The 22,412-nt window shown below is 34.9% G+C and overlaps 2 protein-coding genes and 1 long non-coding RNA gene across 13 annotated transcripts; 2 read left to right on the top strand and 1 right to left on the bottom strand.

Moving 5' to 3' along the window:
- Positions 1-6,453: 6,453 nt before the first annotated feature.
- LOC125872165 (protein argonaute 4-like) lies at positions 6,454-11,551 on the top strand. The gene is made up of 22 exons (XM_049552860.1): positions 6,454-6,681; positions 6,748-6,953; positions 7,036-7,263; positions 7,344-7,480; positions 7,559-7,656; positions 7,735-7,832; positions 7,957-8,125; positions 8,210-8,326; positions 8,404-8,511; positions 8,597-8,659; positions 8,850-8,963; positions 9,042-9,204; positions 9,292-9,410; positions 9,486-9,623; positions 9,703-9,833; positions 10,015-10,080; positions 10,436-10,499; positions 10,599-10,710; positions 10,778-10,851; positions 10,943-11,037; positions 11,137-11,168; positions 11,372-11,551. The coding sequence occupies exons 1-22, from the start codon at positions 6,454-6,456 to the stop codon at positions 11,545-11,547; spliced, it is 2,736 nt and encodes a 911-aa protein (XP_049408817.1). The 3' UTR covers positions 11,548-11,551.
- Positions 11,552-12,651: 1,100 nt separating this feature from the next.
- LOC125872163 (protein argonaute 4-like) lies at positions 12,652-22,256 on the top strand. 11 transcript variants are annotated; one of them, XM_049552855.1, is made up of 23 exons: positions 12,652-12,845; positions 16,120-16,359; positions 16,458-16,663; positions 16,746-16,982; positions 17,082-17,218; positions 17,300-17,397; positions 17,475-17,572; positions 17,708-17,876; positions 17,961-18,077; positions 18,427-18,534; positions 18,620-18,682; positions 18,866-18,979; positions 19,057-19,222; positions 19,312-19,424; positions 19,528-19,665; positions 19,739-19,869; positions 20,419-20,484; positions 20,851-20,914; positions 21,003-21,114; positions 21,191-21,264; positions 21,352-21,446; positions 21,542-21,573; positions 21,654-22,256. In XM_049552855.1, exons 2-23 carry the CDS (start codon positions 16,132-16,134, stop codon positions 21,827-21,829), a joined length of 2,742 nt encoding a protein of 913 aa, XP_049408812.1. In that variant the 5' UTR covers positions 12,652-12,845; positions 16,120-16,131; the 3' UTR covers positions 21,830-22,256. The 11 variants fall into 11 exon arrangements, with proteins under 11 accessions (XP_049408812.1, XP_049408813.1, XP_049408808.1 ...); XM_049552856.1 differs by having other exon boundaries at positions 12,683-12,845; positions 16,123-16,359; XM_049552851.1 differs by lacking the exon at positions 12,652-12,845 and adding an exon at positions 13,108-13,134.
- Positions 13,850-14,488, bottom strand: LOC125872166 (uncharacterized). Its single transcript, XR_007447109.1, has 2 exons — positions 14,430-14,488; positions 13,850-13,934 (listed from the first exon to the last, which is right to left on the bottom strand). It is a non-coding gene; the product is annotated as an uncharacterized LOC125872166 (long non-coding RNA).
- Positions 22,257-22,412: the final 156 nt, after the last annotated feature.

Genomic DNA, 22,412 nt, shown 5'->3' with positions numbered 1-22,412 from the left:
ATTTTTTGTACGCCCCACCTGGATAAGGGTCATTTGGTTCATTGTATATGCATATTTAACCCCAACAAGATATTTTGCATAAATAATAGTGGGGTTGGTTTTGGTTGATGATATGATGTGATAGATTATGATATTTTATGAGATTATTTTATTTCACTTTATATATTAGATAACTCATTCCATTATATATTTTAGAATTGTGGATAAAATAATCATGAGACTACATAATATTTATCCCTAAATATAGAATAAAATAATTTTATAAAGTATTCTGAAATTATTATTTTTATCCCACCATTCAAACGATCATAGAATCTAGAGATAATTCTTCACTTCATAACAATCTCTTCATTATTTATCATCCACATAAATATGTTTTTTTTCCTTATTATTATTATTAATTACTAGTAATAATAAAGATGAAGTGTTGAAAGGTAGGAGCTTTGGAATTAGAAGTGTAAAAAGGTGGTTTAAATTTGGGAAAGAAGGCATACTTCTAATACAAGCAGCCTAAAGAAAAGGTAGAATACAAGGAATTGATTCCTTTTTGAGTAAGAATATATTGTCATTTCAGAAAATTAAAATGGATTTTACTTTATGTAAACAAAACCTTTTTTTTCATTCTTTATTGGGAAAAGGGTCAAAATACCCTTCAACTTTGGTTTATTGTTTGACTTTGCCCTTGCCGTTAAACTAAAGTTAATTTTATCCCTACCGTTACTAATTTTACCATATATACCCCTCATTTGACGAAAATCCTCAAATTGACTCAAATTAACCCGAATTCTTAAAAACGACCCATTCCCCATTTTAAACCCAATCCCCCGACCCGTATAACCCATTCCCCCTTTTACCTATTCTCTCAAATTAACCCGAATCCTACATTGAAGCCTTGTCAACTAGTTCAAACAATCATCAATCTCCTCTCTTCGTCCCCCAAATCTCTACCCAAATCCTCTCTCCAATCCTACCTTCCTCACCTCACTCCTCCTATTATCCACTCCCACCCAAATCACCACTTTCTTCTCTTCTCTTCACCTCTTAAGAAATTGATCAACAGAAAACATAACTATTGTGCATAATTCTTCCAAGTTTCTATAACATAGTTATGTCATCTTGAGATGTCGAAAATAGATTCCACTATAAGGTTTTCAAGAAAAAAGCATGAAGTAACTGAAACACGTCCAATACTTGAATTGCTACTGTAACAACGTCTATATATTCACCAGCACCCTGAAAGTGAACCAATACGACCACATATGAAAGAATCAATCCAAAATTTAAAGTTAGTTGCTTCATAGCATCTCTTTTTGACAATGAAAGTTGACTTAAAATAGACAAAATGAATTAAAACATCAAAAACATATATAATTGGAATCGAATACATGGATCAATTTTCATACATCATTAATTATAAAAGCTTATATTTCTTCTTTTCTCACGTCTAGATCTTGACAAGGATGAAGATATTTATACATATTTTGAGAGAGACCTTTCGGAGAACGAAAGCGGCAGCGAGACACACTCGTTTTGCTGAACGGAGAGCTTTCTCATTCAATGACGAGTGATATCCAGCGCTGACCTGTACGACGACGAAGAATGTCGGAGTAGGAGTGAGGTGAGGAAGGTAGGATTGGAGAGAGGATTTGGGGGACGAAGAGAGGAGATTGGTGATTGTTTGAACTAGTCGACAGGGCTTCAATGGAGGATTTGGGTTAATTTGAGAGAATGGGTAAAAGGGGGAATGGGTTATAGGGTAAAAGGGGGAATGGGTTATACGGGTCGGGAATTGGTTTAAAATGGGGAATGGATCATTTTTAAGAATTGGGGTTAATTTGAGTTAGTTTGGGGATTTCCGTTAAATGAGGGGTATATATGGTGAAATTAGTAACGGTAGGGGTAAAATTAACTTTAGTTTAATGACAAGGGCAAAGTCAACTAATAAACTAAAGTTGAGGGATATTTTTGACCCTTTTCCCTTCTTTATTCGTACCGAAAGCAAATACTATATTATAACTAATTATTAAAAGGCAAAAAGAAACAAGCAACAAGTGGAGTGTTCTTTTTATCATTTACTGTTAAGGTAATTTATTTTCTTCGTTTAATTTAAATTCGCGCACCACTTGTTTTTATTTTATATGAAAAAAAAAATATTTGGAAATTTATGTGGATATATATATTTATTTTTAAAAAAAAATTGATGTGCGTTATCATCACCGGTTGTTTTCCAAGTCACTCAAAAGTAGGTGGACTTGTAACGCTTCTTTTCTTAACTCCCTTAGAGTAATCCCTCTGTATGATCACTTATTTTTTTTTACACGAATGTTAAGAAATCATAAATAAAAGGATAGTTTTATCAACTCACCCCTTAAGAATTTTTTTTGAAACTTTACAAATAAGTGTGAACACTTTCAAAAAATATTAATTGCTTGGGTAATATGAGAAAAAAATCAATTAATGTAATGTTTTTCTTGATTTAGTAAGATAATTAATACTCCCTCCGTCCAACAATACTTGTCCGGTTTAAAAAATAAAGAGATAATTTACATTTTGTGTCTATTTTACCCTTGCTATTAAATACTACTATGTAATATTTATCATCTAACACATTTCTCAAAGCATTAAATTTAATAAAGTCAAAGGATAAAATAATAATATTACCCCTATTATAAATTGTTTCTTAAAGAGATGTGTCAAATTAATAATAGACAACTTTTATTGAACAAAAAAAAATAATATAAAACAACTATTTCTAGTATAGTAACCAAGTAATATGGCACAAAGAGAGCAGAAAGATGCATTATGAAGTTATAGCTTACTTCATAAATGAATATGTTAATCATTCATCAAAATACATACTCCCTCCGTCCCATTTTATATGTCATTCCTTTTTATAAATAGCTGAACCATAATACTTGTCATTTTATAAAATTTATGCATAAATTATCATATTTTGCCTATTATATCCTTGATAGAATAGTTAATTAATCTTGTCATTTATTAATAAAGTTGACTTAAGAAAATATTAAATAAGGGTGGAAGGGTAAAGTTACATCATTTCTTAATGTAAGTGCAAAGTAAAAATGTGACATATAAAATGAGACGGAGGGAGTATAAAGTTGGGCACAACCAAAGTGATGTTAACTCTATAACCAACAACCACATTTTTTTTGGACAAATTACTTAACTACACTCCTTTACTTACCTTAATATCCATTTATCCCTACTTATTTCAAAATTTTCAAAAATCCCTTATTTACCTATGTATCCCGTGCACAACGCTATGTATCCTGCTATGTGGAATGTATCAAACGCTATGTATCCCGTGCACAACGCTATGCATCCCGCGTGTATTCCATGCATAACGCTATGTATCCCGCTATGTGGAATGCATCAAACCTAATGTATCCCGTGCACAACGCTATGTATCCCACAAACATCATTTTTAAGGAATTTTTGACAAATAGAAAACTAGAAAGGATAGGATGTTATTTAGTACTTATAATATGTGGTTCCTATAATTTATACTTTTTTTTTTACCATTCTCCTATTTTTTTAATTTGTTTTTGTTATAGAAAAAATTAAAGGTCACTGCTTAAAAAAATTCTCCTATATTTACGTACCTATCATCATCATCATCATCATATATATATATATATATATATATATAAAAGAGAACATTAGGCTCGCCTTCGTGGCGTCATCATATATCACGATTCCCTTTTAATTTATTTATTCTCAAAACTAGCCTTTTCCTTTCATGAAAAGTTGTGACTTTTATAAAAAGTTGGACTTTTATGAAAGATGACTTTTCCAAAGAGTTGTGACCTTTCCGATAAGGCACAATAAACATTTGTTCACACTATTCTTTGTTGTCTATAAATAGAGAGATTTCCTATCATTTTAAAACAAAAAATCATCTGAACTTCTTCTTCTTCTGCACAATTAAATATTCATGTACTTTGCTCTTGTTGAGTGGCTTACTGACACCATTGTTTTTTGTATCAGTACGTTGGTGAATAAAATCGTTCCATCCTAAGAGGATCTAATTCTTTAAACCCTAGGTATTAGAGGGGAGTAATTTTTTTAAGGGGACACTGTGCATTCAGTGGACTCAATTTTTCCTTTCTATTTTTACATATCCTGTTTTTTTTTTACAGTCATTAATTTATTCTTATGATATGTTAATTGTTGTTTTTGAGTACATGTTTTAAACTCTGTTGTTTATGTTTCTGCAGAGTAATTGTCTCTAGTTATATTGAACATATACACATATAATAGGTATATTCATTGTGCAAAAAATAATTATTGTACTCAGTTCCAAGAATTCATGTTTTGATATTCTATATAAAATTCTATAACTTAAAAGTACTATATATAAGATTGAATATTATCTATTTTAACATAGATATGAAGTTTCTCACTTATCAATTGAAGAAGTTCATTATGCAGTTCAAATTATGATTGCTTTCATGTTCAAGTGTAATTTCTTTTTTGAATCTGTTAACAAATTTTTGAATTTTTCCCCGAGACATGTATCACAATTGTATAATCTATGCAACTTAAATGTGTTCTTTTTCTTACGAAATGCCTTTGTGTATATATATTCTTATTTTCTTTTTAATGTTGATTAAAGAACCAATGATTTATTATTTCCTGAATAATTCATTCATTAGAGGTTCTTGAGTTATGTGATAATGAAAAATAATCAAATTCATGTTGGAATATTGCTAATATTTTTTTAAGAACTTATTTTACATTATTTTTAATGTATGGATATTAGTAAAGAATTTTTTGTAAGTTCAATGCAATTATTATTTATTATTTATGACCGCGCGAAGCGCGGGGAAATTAGTTTTAATTTAGCAGTCTATCTTTTACTAAATATTTTGTCAATTAATTAGGGAAGATAGACAATCTATATCTATATCTTATCTTATATATATGATATAAAACCAGATATAAACAAGGTGATGTGACATCTCTTTAGGACCAAGAAACACATTTATCTTTTTTTTTCCTTTTTTTATTTTTTTTTAAAATTTTGGTTAAACCTTTATTCTTTCTCTATTTAAATGTATTAAATCACACTAATGTGTTTAAATTTAAATACAGAAGGATCGGTTGCAGACATGACATTGGATAAAAGAGAGACATTGAAGACAATTCAAGAAGGAGCCGACAACAACTATTTCGGGGGTAAGGATCTATCACACATGGAAGGGAGTAAATGTAAATACGGAGATAGCTATCGCAGATAATTGAAAGAATCGACCAAGTTCAAGGCTCTAAAAAGAAGCTAGGAAGTGTAGTAATTTAGTTCAGAAATGTAACTAGTTGTTGTTTTTGCTTACTCATTCTAAGTCTCGAGATGAATAACACTTAGATTATGATTCCTTGGAATGCTCTTATATGTAAACATTGGTTGTCTATGGTAATCTTTCGACGGTTTACCAAAAAAATGTATTAAATTTAGTAAAAACAACCAACCTTTCAGCTCCCCACGTCTAATATCATTAACTTCTGAATATTAACTTATACTACCACTTTTCATCTTCTCCTATAAATCTTTAGCTATATATATCATGCAACAGTAATTTCTGTTCACCAATTGCCTCTTATTTGATTTAACTCATTCGGCATTTTTCAGGTACTTTTTTATTATTATTTGTTTTTGTTTTGAAATATTAATATTTTATAGGATCCTAAGAATGATATTTTGTATCAGAAGAATACTTATTATTCTTTACTAAGTTTGGTGTTTTCTTGAAGTATAGCATGTGGGTATTTTGTTAACAGTGCAATGTGAGATACTAACATCTTGTTTGGATGTTTGTTACGTATTATTAGTTTGAATACAATGTTTGTTTTGATTCTTACTAAATTAATATTGTATCGTATCGTTTAAATTCATTGTTAGATAATTACAAAAAGACTCATTTTATGTAACGATCAATTTGGTGTGATCGCGTCGTTACCTTCATATTTTCTTCTTATTTTGCCTTTACTTATTATTTAACAGTTCTATTTTATCCTTTATCTTATCTTTTCATAGTAGCTCTCCCTGTATTTTACTTTTTTTGTATGTTTATCATTCAAATAATGGATATGTGACATTATGTAATGGTGGAGAACTATATAATCTATCCAAACACTGTATTCATTATGAAACAATACGTAACAAACATCCAATGAGTGTAATTGCTGACTCTCACAAATTTAAATGTACTTTCAGTTGCATCTTGTAGATTTTGTGCAACTATATAGCAATTCTATTTGCAATAATCTACATGGCTTAGCACTCACCAATTTGCATTCATTTGTAAAGTGAATTACTTGATTAGCTTATGACCTCACTGTTGGCTATGCATTTTGAATCTTTTCATTTCTAGATGTTTTGTTGAGGATCTTCTGAAACTTGTGGTCTTTTTTATTCTATAGAATATTGTGGTAATGGCTAAAGAAGAGTATGGTGGATCCACAGAGGCTCTGCCCCCTCCTCCCCCTGTTCCACTTGATTTCTCTCCAGAAAGAGCTGAACCAGGGCCGGTGAAGAAAAGGTTATTACGTATTCCCATGGCTAGGTGTGGCCTTGGAAGGAAGGGACAAAATATTCGGATCCTTACCAATCACTTTAAAGTGAACATGTCTAATGATGACGGATACTTCTTTCATTACAGTGTATGTTTTCACATATCTTGATATTTTCTCTTCTCAATACAATCATGTAACTCCATGCCATAATAGGTTGCACTATTTTATGAGGATGATCAACCTGTCGAGGTAAAAGGAATTGGTAGAAAAGTTCTGGATAGAGTGCATGAAACATATCATGCAGAATTGGCTGGGAAGGATTTTGCATATGATGGGGAGAAGAGTTTGTTCACCATTGGTTCATTACCTAGAAGTAGATTCGAGTTCATGGTTGTACTAAATGACATAACATCTAATCGGTTAGTTCACAGAGTGGCTTAGTTTAATGTGTTCCCTAGTTCTTATTTTGGTTGTTAACTCTTTTCACCACCTTATATACAGGAACATTGGAACCTCCAGTACTGGAAGACATGGAAGTCCTCCTAATGAAGCTGATAGGAAAAGATTAAGGCGGCCGTACCAATCTAAAACTTATAAAGTGAAGATTAGCCTCGCTGACAAGATACCGATGCAGGAAATTGCAAATGCTTTGCAAGGTCAAGAGTCTGAGAACTCTCAAGACGCCTTGCGAGTTTTGGATATAATTTTAAGGCAGCATGCTGCAAAAAAGTAAGTTATATATCTATTAGTACTACACAAGTATTTTTGTGCCTCTCTTGATTGGTACATAATGACTATTCTTATATTAGGGGTTGTTTACTTGTTCGTCAATCCTTTTTCCATAATGATCCAAAGAATTTTGCTGATGTTGGAGGTGGTGTTCTTAGCTGTCGAGGTTTCCATTCAAGTTTTCGAACCACTCAATCTGGATTGTCTTTGAACATTGGTAAATATTCTAGGTTTCATGTTTGACAGTTGTGTCAAATAAAATGTGATCCATCTCTTGGGGTTTCTTTGATCACAGATATGTCTACCACAATGATAATCCAGCCTGGGCCTGTGGTTGGCTTTCTGATAGCAAACCAAAATGCAAGAGATCTTGTTTCACTTGATTGGGCGAAGGTGTGCTGTTATATATTTGATTATTTATCTTCTTGTATAATCATGCTCTAAGCAATGGATTCTCTAACACCTGATCAGGCAAAACGCGTATTGAAGAATCTGAGAGTGAAGACTACTACCGCTAACCAAGAATTCAAAATAACTGGATTGAGCGAAAAAAGTTGTCGTGAGCAGACGTATGTTAGCAATGATCTAGTTATTTCTTGTTATCTTCAGCTGAGATGCACTTGTGCAGGATGTTAGACATTGATTTGCTATAATGTAATGGTGCAAACCTCATTAATCTCTTGATATTTTTAGGTTTACTCTAAAGCAAAGGAGCAAAGATGAAGATGGTGAAGTGCAAACTTCAGAAGTGACAGTTTATGATTACTTTGTTAATCATCGTAACATACACTTGAAATATTCTGCTGATTTACCGTGCCTCAATGTTGGAAAGCCTAAACGTCCCACCTATTTCCCCATTGAGGTAAAAAGCACTGAGTTAAAGTTTACAGCTTTTATGTACTGTCTTTTGTTCATGCAATTTTGAATTATTGGTTGAATGTTGCAGCTCTGCACTTTGGTTTCATTGCAAAGATACACAAAAGCCTTGTCCACCTTTCAGAGGGCTTCCTTGGTGGAGAAGTCGAGGCAAAAGCCGCAGGAGAGAATGGAAATTTTGAGTGATGTAGGTCTCTTCTACCCTAACATGATCTTTTGCTTGCTCTAGTTATGCTTAACTAATTTCCTACTGGATTGTGGAAGGCTCTCAAAATCAACAATTATGATGCTGAGCTTCTGCTTCGTTCTTGTGATGTCTCAATCAATAGCAACTTCACACAGGTTGAAGGGCGTGTGCTGCCTGCCCCCAAGGTATGCTATCTATTATAACTTCTTTTAGCTATATTTTTGAGTCTTCATGTAGTGAGTTTGAGGTGATATATTTGTTATGTGGCAGTTGAAGGCAGGAAATGGAGTTGATATTTTCGCGCAAAATGGCAGGTGGAACTTTAATAATAAGGTAGAACTCTTCTTTCACATATGATTTTTCCACTGGATCTATGGGATTCATTTCATAATCTCATTTAAGATGATGTTGGCTTTGAAATCGTATGCTGACTACATGCTAGCTTGGTATTGCAGTGTAGTGGTTGTTAAGATGTACTTTGAATTTTTTTATTTTTTTTTTCATTTTTTATCTATCATGGCAGAGATTCTTTGATCCAGCAAAGGTAGAGCAATGGGCTGTTGTGAACTTTTCTACACGCTGTAATATCGGCAACCTAGTCGGACATTTGAGAAGACTTGGAGAGATGAAAGGAATTGTATGTGTTTATCAACTTCTAATACTTAAAAACGGAGTATAAAAGTTGAATTTAATAATTTCTGTTTTAACGTTTCAGAGTGTGCAAGCTTCATTTAAAGTGTTTGAAGAGTCTCTGCATCTTAGATGGGCTCCAGCTGTTGTCAGAGTTGACAGAATGTTTGAAGAGATCCAGTCAAAATTTCCTGATGCCAAATTTCTTCTCTGTCTTCTTCCTGAGAGGAAAACTTGTGATATATATGGTTAGTCTGATTTGCTTGTTCTGTTGACCACTAAGCATATCTCTTTGAGTACTAATAACTAAAATAATCCACTGATGAAACTTGAAGGACCATGGAAGGTGAAAAATATGACTAATCGTGATGGTATAGTAACCCAATGCTTGGCGGCTCCTGAAAGAGTTAATGATCAGTATCTCACAAACCTTCTCCTTAAGATCAATGCAAAGGTGAGAGTTCTCTGAGCATCTGGTTCAGTGCTATCATCCTGAGTCAGTCTGAAACATCACAATTTCTGTTGGCAGCTCGGTGGTTTAAATTCTATGTTAGCTGTTGAGGATTCTCGTTCTATCCCCATGGTATCTAAGGTCCCCACCATGATTCTTGGAATGGACGTATCACATGGCTCTCCCGGCCAGTCTGATGTCCCATCAATTGCTGCAGTAGGTTCTTTCATTGACGTTGATTACCTTTTATTCCCAATTGTATAAAGAATTTCATTTTGTACTATTTCTTTGTCAGGTTGTGAGTTCAAGGCAGTGGCCTTCAATATCTCATTATAGAGCTTCTGTGCGCACTCAATCTCCTAAAGTGGAGATGATTGATAACATATTTAAAAAAGTTTCAGACACTAAGGACGATGGGATTATGAGGTGAGTTCAGTATCTTATGCATTTTAAAGCTTGGTTTCACTTTCTAATGGTTTTTTACTTTTTCTTATGGTATAAAACTAATTGCCTAATGGTTTGCAGGTTTCTTTTAATATTCTGTTGTTGGTATCCTTTTGGTTTCCTAGAATTAACTTTCTGATCATAATTAAATTTCAAAATGCAGGGAACTTTTGATAGATTTTTATTCGAGTTCCAGGCAAACGAAGCCTCAGCATATTATAGTATTCAGGTGATCTAACCCAGCCTGGTCACTATTCTGCTTTCAGTAAATAATTTCTAAGTCCTATTGCTCTATTATTGATACTACGCCTATGATGAATGTCTAAATGCTTCAGAAATTTGTATTGAGCACAACATTGGTGATTTTTTATGGTTCTACCTCATTTTCCGGCTAATCTCTTGTTTTTAAGAGGATTCATGTAGCCGACCCAACTCTTGGGAATGAGAAGTAGCTGGTTGACATATCTCTTGTTCTATTGTTTGTCATTATTACTGTGTGTTCCATCTGCCTAACTCTTCACACAGCATTGAACTTTGTACACTTCTTTGATGGTTTTGCTAATGTCCACTATCGAAATTGTCAGGGATGGTGTCAGTGAATCTCAATTTAATCAAGTTCTAAGCATAGACCTGGACCAGATCATTGAGGTTCTGCACTCTGATAAATGCTGTCTTGATATATAATTGAACTTTAATTTGGAAAATACGAGAGATTCTCGTGCTAACTCAGCTGTTCTATGCATGTAGGCCTGCAAGCTTCTAGATGAAACGTGGTCGCCCAAGTTTGTTATCATTGTTGCTCAGAAAAATCATCATACAAAGTTTTTCCAGTCTGGATCTCCTAATAATGTTCCACCAGGTAATAATAAAAGTCGCAGCAAATTTTAGTTGTAATGAATCAATTTGTTTACACATATTTTTTGCAGGGACAATTATAGATAACAAAGTTTGTCATCCAAGGAACAATGACTTCTATCTGTGTGCCCACGCGGGAATGATTGTGAGTTTTTTGTTCTGTTTTGTGCCATTTAGTTGAAGTTTGGTGTAATGTTTATATCATATGATGTTTAATTACTTGGATATCGATGTAGGGTACGACTCGACCTACACATTACCATGTGTTGTTGGATGAAGTTGGTTTCTCACCTGATGAACTTCAAGAACTTGTTCATAATCTGTCCTATGTGTGAGTATTGCATGAATTGAACTCTTCGTAGCTCGACTGAATTTTAACCTTCAAGTCATAGCAGTTGCAGCCATTCTAATTGTTATACACTTCTTGCAGGTACCAAAGAAGCACTACTGCTACATCCATTGGTAAATATAAGCATATTTCGAAAATGCAATATAATCGTCATCCTATGTGAAAACATGCTTTCTAGAATGGACTTGTGCTAGTTGTTGCTGCTCTCTCCACCATAACCACACACACAAATGACAGATGCATATAATGCTATTTTTCCCTTTTGCTTGATTACATGCCTTGTTTGTGCCCTCACTTTCTTTTCCGTTCTGTGCAGTGGCTCCGATAGGTTATGCCCATTTGGCCGCTGCACAGGTTGGACAATGGATGAAATTCGAGGACACATCAGAGACATCATCAAGCCAGGGTGGTCTGAGAAATGCTAGTCCAGTTACTGTTCCTCAGTTGCCCCGTCTTAAAAAGAATGTTGCTAGCTCCATGTTCTTTTGTTGAGGCCTGTGTGTGATCTAAATTAAGTCGGGAATTCAACGTGGGCTCGAGAGACCGAGTGGAATATGATAGATTGGGTCATTCTACAAGGGTTATTTTGGTTCTGTAAGGGTCATTTGGTTCTATAACGGTCATTTGATTCTATAAGGGTCATTTAACTCTAACAAGATATTTTGCACAAGTAACACAATAGGATTGGTTTGATTGGTGGGATGTAATAGATTGAAATATTTCATGAGATTATTTTGTTCCATCTTATATCACCTTATATATGAGGTAACTTAAGTGTAAGACAACATAATCCTGAGACTATATAACACATAATATAATAATCTCATGAAATATTCTGAAATTATTATCTTTATCCCACCAACTGAACGATCTACAGAATTGAGAGATAATGTTTCACTTCATGACAATCTACTCACTATTTATGTCCTCCATTTTTCATGTGTTTTTTCTGATTATTATTATTTATTAGTACGCTAGTAAAAAGATTGTCTAAATTTGGCAAATAAATACAAGCAGCCTAAACAAAAAGGTGGAATAGAACTAGAATATATTGTCTTTATTTATGTGAACAAGAAGTGGGGTCTACTGTATTACCAAACAGTTGTTGATTTTAAATTTGAATTTCAAAATTTATGACAAAACATATATTTTTTTTTAGAGTTCAACTTCAAAAAATAAAAAAAAATTATGGTCAAACGACCCCAAATTGTACCATAGCATATTGGAACAGTAGCACAACATTAAACTCACGTTTCATTTTTGACATTTTATGTCCGTTATAATGATAAAATATTTAATGTAATTTATAAATAAAATTTAAAGAGAATAAGATATACATCTATTTTTACTATGGGACTATAAAAGCTGTTTCTAATCAATTTTCCACTTCTAAAAAATATAATTAAAATATATTTTTTAAAAAAACAATAAAATTAAGTGAACAAGTGGATATATAAATAAAAAAAAAAAGTAAAAAAAGTGGATATATAAGTCAGAAAGTGACCGCTAAACAAGCACTAAGAAGACAATTATGCCCTTGTTATTGGATTTTCCTCTTATCCACAAAAGAAAAAAGAAAAAGAAAAACAGTTTAAAGAGTACATAGATTATAACGAAGGGACACGTGGAGGTCGAAGAGAGTGTTTAGTTACAGTTGTTTATGTTTTTAGGTGCACTAGCTGCTGTCACTCCCTAGTTCAACTACAACCTCACTCTTTCTTTCTCTTTTGTCGTACATTAGGGTTTCACCTCTTGACTCTGTTTCTTCATCCGCCATTTTTGAGCTTTAGGTATGGTAGTTTTGACTAAATTTTATGTTTTCTTGAAATATATCATGTGGGTATTTTGTTTAACACTGTAATGTGGCTGAAATGCTATCTGGGGTTTGTTTTTTACCTCTCTTTTTTGTGGTTATAGTAAAAAGTTCTGGTCTTTGTTGTGTTTGTAGGCTTTTTAAGTTGACTTATTTTTCAAACTAAGTAAGCTGAAGAAGATTTTGTGTTAAATTTGGTGCTTTTTTGAAGTATGGCATGTGGATATTTTGTTTAACAGTGTTATGTGGTTGAAATGCTATCTGGGGTTTGATTTTTACCTCTCTTTTTTGAGGTTATAGTGAAAAGTTCTGGTCTTTGTGGTGTTTGGAGGCTTTTTAAGTTGACTTATTTTTCAAACCCAGAAAGCTGAAGAAGACTTATTTTGAGTTAAATTTGGTGTTTTCTTGAAGTATAGCATGTGGTATTTTGTTTAACACTGTGATGTGGTTGCAATGCTCCCTGGGGTTTGTTTTTTTCCTCTCTTTTTTGTGGTTATAGTGGAAAGTTCTGGTCTTTGAAGGCTTTTTAACTTGATGTATTTTTTCAAACCTAGTAAGCTGAAGAAGACTTATTTTGTGTTAAATTTGGTGTTTTATTGAAGTATAGCATGTGGGTTTTTTGTTTAACAGTGTAATGTGGTTGAAATGCTATCTGGGTTTTGTTTTTACCTCTCTTTTTTGTGGTTATTGTGGAAAGTTCTGGTCTTTGTGGTGTTTGGAGGCTTTTTAAGTTGACTTATTTTTCAAACTAAGCTGAAGAAGACTTATTTTGTGTTAAATTTGGTGTTTTCTTGAAGTACAGCATGTGGGTATTTTGTTCAACAGTGTAATGTGGTTGAAATGCTATCTGGGGTTTGTTTTTTACCTCTTTGTTTTTTGTGGTTATAGTGAAAAGTTCTGGTCTATGTGGTGTTTGGAGGCTTTTTAAGTTGACTTATTTTTCAAACTAAGTAATCTGAAGAAGACTTATTTTGTGTTAAATTTGGTGTTTTCTTGAAGTATAGCATGTGGTATTTTGTTTAACACTGTAATGTGGTTGAAATGCTATCTGGGGTTTGTTTTTTACCTGTCTTTTTTGTGGTTATAGTGAAAAGTTCTAGTCTTCGTGGTGTTTGGAGGCTTTTTAAGTTGACTTATTTTTCAAACTAAGTAAGCTGAAGAAGACTTATTTTGTGTTAAATTTGGTGTTTTCTTGAAGTATAGCATGTGGTATTTTGTTTAACACTGTAATGTGGTTGAAATGCTATACGGGGTTTGTTTTTACCTCTCTTTTTTGTGGTTATAGTGAAAAGGTCTGGTCATTGTGGTGTTTGGAGGCTTTTTAACTTGAGGTATTTTTCAAACTAAGTAAGCTGAAAAAGACTTATTTTGTGTTAAATTTGGTGTTTNAGTTCTAGTCTTTGTGGTGTTTGAAGGCTTTTTAAGTTGACTTATTTTTCAAACTAAGTAAGCTGAAGAAGACTTATTGTGTGTTAAATTTGGTGTTTTCTTGAAGTATAGCATGTGGTATTTTTTTTAACACTGTAATGTGGTTGAAATGCTATACGGGGTTTGTTTTTACCTCTCTTTTTTGTGGTTATAGTGAAAAGGTCTGGTCTTTGTGGTGTTTGGAGGCTTTTTAACTTGAGGTATTTTTCAAACTAAGTAAGCTGAAAAAGACTTATTTTGTGTTAAATTTGGTGTTTTCTTGAAGTATAGCATGTTGTATTTTGTTTAACACTGTAATGTGGTTGAAATGCTATCTGGGGTTTGTTTTTTACCTCTTTTTTTTTTGTGGTTATAGTGAAAAGGTCTGGTCTTTGTGGTGTTTGGAGGCTTTTTAACTTGAGGTATTTTTCAAACTTAGTAGTCTGAAGAAGACTTGTGTGGAGCTAAGTTTGGTGTTTTCTTGAAGTTAATCATGTGGGTATTTTGTTTAACAGTGCAATGTGGTTGAAATGTTACCTGGGGTTTGTTTTTTACCTCTCCTTTTTGTGGTTATAGTGGAAAGTTCTGGTCTTTGTGGTGTTTGAAGGCCTTTTAACCTGATGTATTTTTCAAACCTAGTAAGCTGAAGAAGATTTGTTTTGAGCTAAGTTTGGTGTTTTCTTGAAGTTTAGCATGTGGGTATTTTGTTATCTGTGTAGTTCTTTTAATGTGGAAATGTTATCTGGTGTTTAGTTTTTACCCCTCTTTTTTGTGCTTATAGTGAAAAGTTCTTGGCTTTGTGGTGTTGAGGGCTTCTTAAGTTTTAACTTGACATATTTTTGAAACCCACTAAGCTGGACAAGACTTTTTTTGAGCTAAGTTTGGCATTTTCTTGAAGCGTAGCATGTGGGTATTTTTTCATTTGTGTAGTCCTTGGATGTGGTTGAAATGCTATCTGGGGTTTGTTTTTTACCCCTCTTTTTTGTGATTATAGTGAAAAGTTCTGATCTTTGTGGTTTGAGGCCTTTTATGTTGTCTTCATTTTCAAACCCAGGAAACTCAAGAAGACTTCTTTTGAACTAAGTTCAGTGTTTTCTTGAAGTATAGCATGTGGGTGTTTGTGATCTGTGCTTGAAATGCTATCTGGGGTTTATTTTTTACCCCTCTTTGTGCTTCTAGTTAAAGTTCTGGGCTTTGTGGTGTTGAAGGCTGTTTTCTTTGACATGTTTTTTCCCAAACCAGTAAGCTGAAGAATACTTGTCATTTTTTTTTTTGATAAAGGTAAAGTGAAAAATACTTGTCACTTGTCATTCTGTATTAAGATTGGTGTTTTCTTGATGTACAGCATGTGGGTATTTTGGTTTTCTGTGCTTGAAATGCTATCTAGGGTTTGTTCCCCCACCCCACCCACCTTCTTTTTTTTATATGCTTCCAGTGGAAGTTCTGGGCTTTGTTACCCCTCTTTTTTTGGCTTCTAGCGAAAAAATCTGGCCAATCTACATGGCTTAGCACTCACCAATTTGCATGCATTCATTTGTAAAATGAGTTACGTCCTTAGTTATGACCTCATTGTTGGCTACTGCATTTTGAATCTTTTCATTCCTAGATGTTTTTAGTGCTAATTCACTTGTGTTTAATTATGCATTATTACCTTTTGAATTGTCATCTCATGTGTTATTACTTATGTAAAACTAGAGCTAAGACTGGAAGTGATTAGTAGTTGTCTGCATTTAGTTTCTTTTATTGACTGCTTCCTAAGTGCATCTTTTTGCCTAGAAAAGCTCTTTGCATACTTTTTTCAAGTTTTGCTGAAGATCTTTTGAAACTTGTGATTTTTGTTATAGAAGATTGTGGTAATGGCTGAAGAAGAGAATGGTGGATCCACAGAGGCTCTGCCCCCTCCTCCCCCTGTTCCACTTGATTTCTCTCCAGCACAAGCTGAACCAGAGCCAGTGAAGAAAAAGGTTTTACGTGTTCCCATGGCGAGACGTGGCCTTGGAAGCAAGGGACAAAAGATCCCGATCCTTACCAATCACTTTAAAGTAAACGTGTCTAATGTTGATGGACACTTCTTTCATTACAGTGTATGTTTTCACATACCTCTCCTTGATATGCTCCTATCTCTTCTTTTCTCAATACAATCATATAACTCCATGCCATTGTTAACAATGTCTGATAACAGGTTGCCCTATTTTATGAGGATGGTCGACCTGTCGAGGGAAAAGGAATTGGCAGAAAAGTTCTGGATAGAGTGCATGAAACATATGATACAGAATTGGCCGGGAAGGATTTTGCATATGATGGGGAGAAGAGTTTGTTCACCATTGGTTCACTACCTAGAAATAAATTAGAGTTCACGGTTGTACTAGATGACATAACATCTAATCGGTTGGTTCTCAGAGTGGCTTAGTTTAATGTGTTCCCTAGTTCTTATTTTGGTTATTAACCCTTTTCACCACCTTATACACAGGAACAACGGGACCAATGGCAACTCCAGCCCTGGCAGACATGGAAGCCCTCCTAATGAAACTGATAGGAAAAGATTAAGGCGGCCGTACCAATCTAAAACTTATAAGGTGGAGATTAGCTTCGCTGCCAAGATTCCAATGCAGGCGATTGCAAATGCTTTGCGAGGTCAAGAGTCTGAGAACTCTCAAGAAGCCTTGCGAGTTTTGGATATAATTTTAAGGCAGCATGCTGCAAAACAGTAAGTTGTATATTTATTTAATTTCTCTTTATGAGATGATTACTACACAAGTATTTTGTGCCTCTCTTGATTGGTATATAATGACTATTTGTATATTAGGGGTTGTTTACTTGTTCGGCAATCCTTTTTCCATAATGACCCAAAGAACTTTGCTGATGTTGGAGGTGGTGTTCTTGGCTGCCGAGGGTTCCATTCGAGTTTTCGAACCACCCAGTCGGGATTGTCTTTGAACATTGGTAAATATTCTGTCTTTCATGTTTCATACTTATGTCAAATAATAAAATGAGATCCATATCTTGTGGTTTTCTTGATCACAGACGTGTCTACCACAATGATAATCCAGCCTGGGCCTGTGGTTGACTTTCTGATAGCGAACCAAAATGCAAAAGATCCCTTTTCACTTGATTGGGCGAAGGTGTGCTGTTATATATTTGATTATTTATCTTTTTGTATAATCATGTTCTAAGCAATGGATTCTCTACACTTGATCAGGCAAAGCGCGTATTGAAGAACCTGAGAGTGAAGACTGCTCCCGCTAACCAAGAATTCAAAATAACTGGATTGAGCGAAAAACCTTGTCGTGAGCAGACGTATGTTAGCAGTGATCTAGTTATTTCTTGTTATTTTAACCTTGGCTCAACTAAGATGCACTTGTGCAGGATGGTCGACATTGATTTGCTATAATGTAATGGCGCAAAACTCATTTTTTTTCTCGACACTTTTAGGTTTACTCTAAAGCAGAGGAGCAAAGATGAGGACGGTGAAGTGCAGACTTCAGAAGTGACAGTTTATGATTATTTTGTTAATCATCGTAACATAGACTTGCGATATTCTGCTGATTTGCCGTGCCTCAATGTTGGAAAGCCTAAACGTCCCACCTATTTCCCCATTGAGGTAAAAGTTCTGAGTTAAAATTTACAGCTTTTATGTACTGTCTTTTGTTCATGCAATTTTGAATTCTGTTGTTGAATGTTGCAGCTCTGCACTTTGGTCTCATTGCAAAGGTACACAAAAGCCTTGTCCACCTTTCAGAGGGCTTCCTTGGTGGAGAAGTCTAGGCAAAAGCCGCAGGAGAGAATGGAAATTTTGAGTAATGTAGGTCTCTTCTACCCTAACATGATCTTTTGCTTGCTCTAGTTATGCTTAACTAATTTCCTACTGGATTGTGGAAGGCTCTCAAAATCAACAATTATNTTTTATGTACTGTCTTTTGTTCATGCAATTTTGAATTCTGTTGTTGAATGTTGCAGCTCTGCACTTTGGTCTCATTGCAAAGGTACACAAAAGCCTTGTCTACCTTTCAGAGGGCTTCCTTGGTGGAGAAGTCTAGGCAAAAGCCTCAGGAGAGAATGGAAATTTTGAGTAATGTAGGTCTCTTCTACCCTAACATGATCTTTTGCTTGCTCTAGTTATGCTTAACTAATTTCCTACTGGATTGTGGAAGGCTCTCAAAATCAACAATTATGATGCTGAGCCTCTGCTTCGTTCTTGTGGTGTCTCAATCAGTAGCAACTTCACACAGGTTGAAGGGCGTGTGCTGCCTGCTCCTAAGGTATGCTATCTATTATAACTTCTTTTAGCTATATTTTTGAGTCTTCATGTAGTGAGTTTGAGATAATATATTTGTTATGTGGCAGTTGAAGGCAGGAAATGGAGATGACCTTTTCACCCGAAATGGCAGGTGGAACTTTAATAATAAGGTATCGTTGAACTCTTCTTCACATATGATTTTTCCACAGGATCGATGGGATTCATTTTATAATCTCATTTAAGATGATGTTGGGTTTGAAATCGTATGCTGACTACATGCTAGCTTGGTATTGCAGTGTAGTGGTTGTTAAGATGTACTTTGAATTCTTTTTTATTTTTATCTATTCTGGCAGAGATTCTTTGATCCAGCAAAGGTAGAGCGTTGGGCAGTTGTGAACTTTTCTGCACGCTGTGACGTCCGTGGCCTAGTCAGAGATTTGACAAGACTTGGAGAGACGAAAGGAATTGTATGTTTTATCAACTTCTATTACTTTAAAACGGAGTAGAAAGGACGATTTTCATTATTCCTGTTTTAACGTTACAGAGTGTGGAAGCTCCATTTGAAGTGTTTGAAGAGTCTCCACAGCTTAGAAGGGCTCCACCTGTTGTCAGAGTTGACAAAATGTTTGAAGAGATCCAGTCAAAACTTCCTGGTGCCCCGAAGTTTCTTCTCTGTCTTCTTCCTGAGAGGAAAAATTGTGACATATATGGTTAGTCCGATTTGCTTGTTCTGTTGACCACTAAGCGTATCTCATAAGTACTAATTATTACTAAAATAATTGACTGATGAAACTTGAAGGACCATGGAAGCGGAAAAATCTGGCTGATCATGGTATAGTAACCCAATGCTTGGCTCCTGGAAGAGTTAATGATCAGTATCTCACAAACCTTCTCCTTAAGATCAATGCTAAGGTGAGAGTTCTCTGTGCATCTGGTTCGGTGCTATCATCCTGGCACCTTCCTTTCTTCCGTCATTTCCTGGATCCGTCTTAAACATCACAATTTCTGTTGGCAGCTCGGTGGTTTAAATTCTATGTTAGCTGCGGAAGTTTCTCCTTCCATCCCCATGGTATCTAAGGTCCCCACCATGATTCTTGGAATGGACGTATCACATGGCTCTCCCGGCCAGTCTGATGTCCCATCAATTGCTGCAGTAGGTTCTTTCATTGATGTTGATTACCTTTTATATGTTTAAAGAATTTCATTTTATACTATTGCTTTGTCAGGTTGTGAGTTCAAGGCAGTGGCCGTCAATATCTCGTTATAGAGCTTCCGTGCGCACTCAATCTCCTAAAGTAGAGATGATTGATAACATATTTAAAAAAGTTTCAGACACTGAGGATGATGGGATTATGAGGTGAGTTTGGTTTTGTAGGTTTTAACTTTCTCTTGGACTGTTTTTTTTTGGGCCAGGGTGAATTAACTTTGGCCGGTCGGAACTTAAACTTATATAATAGAGTATGCTATGCTTTCTAACATATCCATTTTGATCTTTGAGTCGGTTTAGCTGCACTAGAGATAATTTATTTTTGTTTTGATAGTTTACATTTTGTATTTAGACTCTCGAGGGAGTTGCTTCACCAGAATTGTGATGCCTTATGGAAAAAGAGAATAGCATAATACTTTGTTAGTTTGGATTGTGTTTCTTCATGCCAAATGAGCTCCTCAATCAAATACCACTGGTTCCGTGATGTTCTGTCTAATCAGTTTCTGGAATACCCAGTTGTATTGTCAGTATGTTATGCATTTTAAAGTTTGGTTTCACTTTCCAATGGTTTGCTGCTTTTTCTTATGGTGTAAAACTAATTGCTTAATGGTTTGCGGGTTTCTTTTGCAATTCTGTTGGTGGTATCCTTTTGGTTTCCCAGAATGAACTTTCTGATAATAATGAAATTTAAAAATGCAGGGAACTTTTGCTAGATTTTTATGTGAGTTCCGGGAAAAGGAAGCCTGAGCACATTATAGTATTCAGGTGATCTAACCCAGCCTGTTCACCATTTTGCTTTCAGCAAATTATACACATTCTAAGTGCTATTGCTCTATTATTGACACTACGCTTATGATGAATGTCTAAATCTTCAGAAATTTGTATTGAACATGACATTGTTGAGTTTTTATGGTTCTACCTCTATTTCCGCCATTTTTATCCAGTTAATTGTTTAAGAGGATTCATGAAGCTGGCCCAGCTCTTGGGAATGAGGAGTAGCTGTTGACATTTCTCTTGTTCTATTGTTTGTTATTATTACTGTGTGTTCCACCTGCCTAACATTGTCACATAGCAGTGAACTTTGTACACTTCTTTGACGGCTTTGCTAATGGCCCCTTTTGTAAATGTCAGGGATGGTGTCAGTGAATCTCAATTTAATCAAGTTCTAAACATAGAACTGGACCAGCTCATTGAGGTTCTGCACTCTGATAAATGCTGTCTTAATATATAATTTGGAAAATACGAGAGATTCTCGTGCTAACTCATCTGTTCTATCCATGTAGGCCTGCAAGTTTCTAGATGAAAAGTGGTCGCCCAAGTTTGTTATCATTGTTGCTCAGAAAAATCATCATACAAAGTTTTTCCAGTCTGGATCTCCTGATAATGTTCCACCAGGTAATAATAGAAGTTGCAGCGAATTTTAGTTGTAATGAAAGCACTGGATCAATTTGTTTACACAGATTTTTTGCAGGGACAATTATAGATAACAAAGTTTGTCATCCAAGGAACAATGACTTCTATCTGTGTGCCCACGCGGGAATGATTGTGAGTTATTTTTTCTGTTTTGTGCCATTTCGTTGTAGTTTGTTGTAATGTTTGTATCATATGATGTTTACTTGGATATCGTTGTAGGGTACGACTCGACCTACACATTACCATGTGTTGTTGGATGAAGTTGGTTTCTCACCTGATGAACTTCAAGAACTTGTTCATAATCTGTCCTATGTGTGAGTATTTGCATAAATTGGATTCTTCGTAGCTGGCCCGAAACTTTTAAATCATAGCAGTTGCGGTAATTCTAATTGTTATACACTTCTTGCAGGTACCAAAGAAGCACTACTGCTATATCCATTGGTAAATATAAGCATATTTGGATAAGTTATGTTATATTTTCCTTTTGCTTGTGCCCTCACTTTCTTTTCGGTTCTATGCAGTGGCTCCGATAAGTTATGCCCATTTGGCTGCCACACAGGTGGGACAATGGATGAAATTCGAGGACGCATCAGAGACATCGTCAAGCCATGGTGGTCTGACAAATGCTGGTCCAGTTACTGTTCCTCAGTTGCCCCGTCTTCAAGAGAATGTTGCTAGTTCCATGTTCTTCTGTTGAGGCCTGTGCGCCTCCTGTTTTACTGTACGCGGTTAATGTATGCTTTAGACGAATGGTTTCTGTAAATAGCTCTAGTTTAACAGCGCTTGGAGTCTGAACCTTGTCCGAGTGACCTCCCAAAACTCCTTAGTTTTATTCGGTACAATATTAGGTCTGTTGCCCTATTCAGGTCTCCCTTGCATCTTTTTCGTGCTTCTGTTCCCCGGAACAATTTTGCTAAGTATCTATTAAATGCATAGGGATTAACCTGGTGGTTGTGACAATGCAACAATTATGCTTTTTTATATGTAAATGGCAACGCTGGAATCTTTGTAGGATTCTAAAAATCATATGCTGTCATTTGTTGTATGCTTTTTCAAAAAATCATTTCTTTTGGGCCATACCTGAGTTTAAGCAGTCAATGTGGAATGTGACTTTTTTTCCTGCTACTATTAGGGAAATTTTTTTCCTTTTTAAGGAACGAAAAATATTTGAGCAATTAAACATAAAAAAAACGAAACAGTATTTTCTTGTATACTGAATATACCCTTAACCCCGCCCCTGTTGTCATAACCAGAATGTTGGGGGACATAGGAAGTATCTC

The sequence above is a fragment of the Solanum stenotomum genome, chromosome 8 (assembly GCF_019186545.1).
Source record: "Solanum stenotomum isolate F172 chromosome 8, ASM1918654v1, whole genome shotgun sequence".
In the NCBI taxonomy this organism is placed as follows: Eukaryota; Viridiplantae; Streptophyta; class Magnoliopsida; order Solanales; family Solanaceae; genus Solanum; species Solanum stenotomum.
Note: the sequence above shows the minus strand (reverse complement) of the source record. Positions and strands in the feature narration are given on the sequence as shown.

Excerpts from the sequence above, each read along its gene's own strand:
- LOC125872165 (XM_049552860.1), top strand. The coding sequence starts at position 6,454 with ATGGCTAAAGAAGAGTATGGTGGATCCACAGAGGCTCTGCCCCCTCCT. Across the intron at positions 9,624-9,702 it reads ATGTCCCATCAATTGCTGCA|GTTGTGAGTTCAAGGCAGTG; the intron begins GTAGGTTCTTTC and ends TTTCTTTGTCAG. Across the intron at positions 9,834-10,014 it reads AAGGACGATGGGATTATGAG|GGAACTTTTGATAGATTTTT; the intron begins GTGAGTTCAGTA and ends TTCAAAATGCAG.
- LOC125872163 (XM_049552851.1), top strand. Across the intron at positions 19,223-19,311 it reads GAAAAATTGTGACATATATG|GACCATGGAAGCGGAAAAAT; the intron begins GTTAGTCCGATT and ends TGAAACTTGAAG. Across the intron at positions 19,666-19,738 it reads ATGTCCCATCAATTGCTGCA|GTTGTGAGTTCAAGGCAGTG; the intron begins GTAGGTTCTTTC and ends TTGCTTTGTCAG.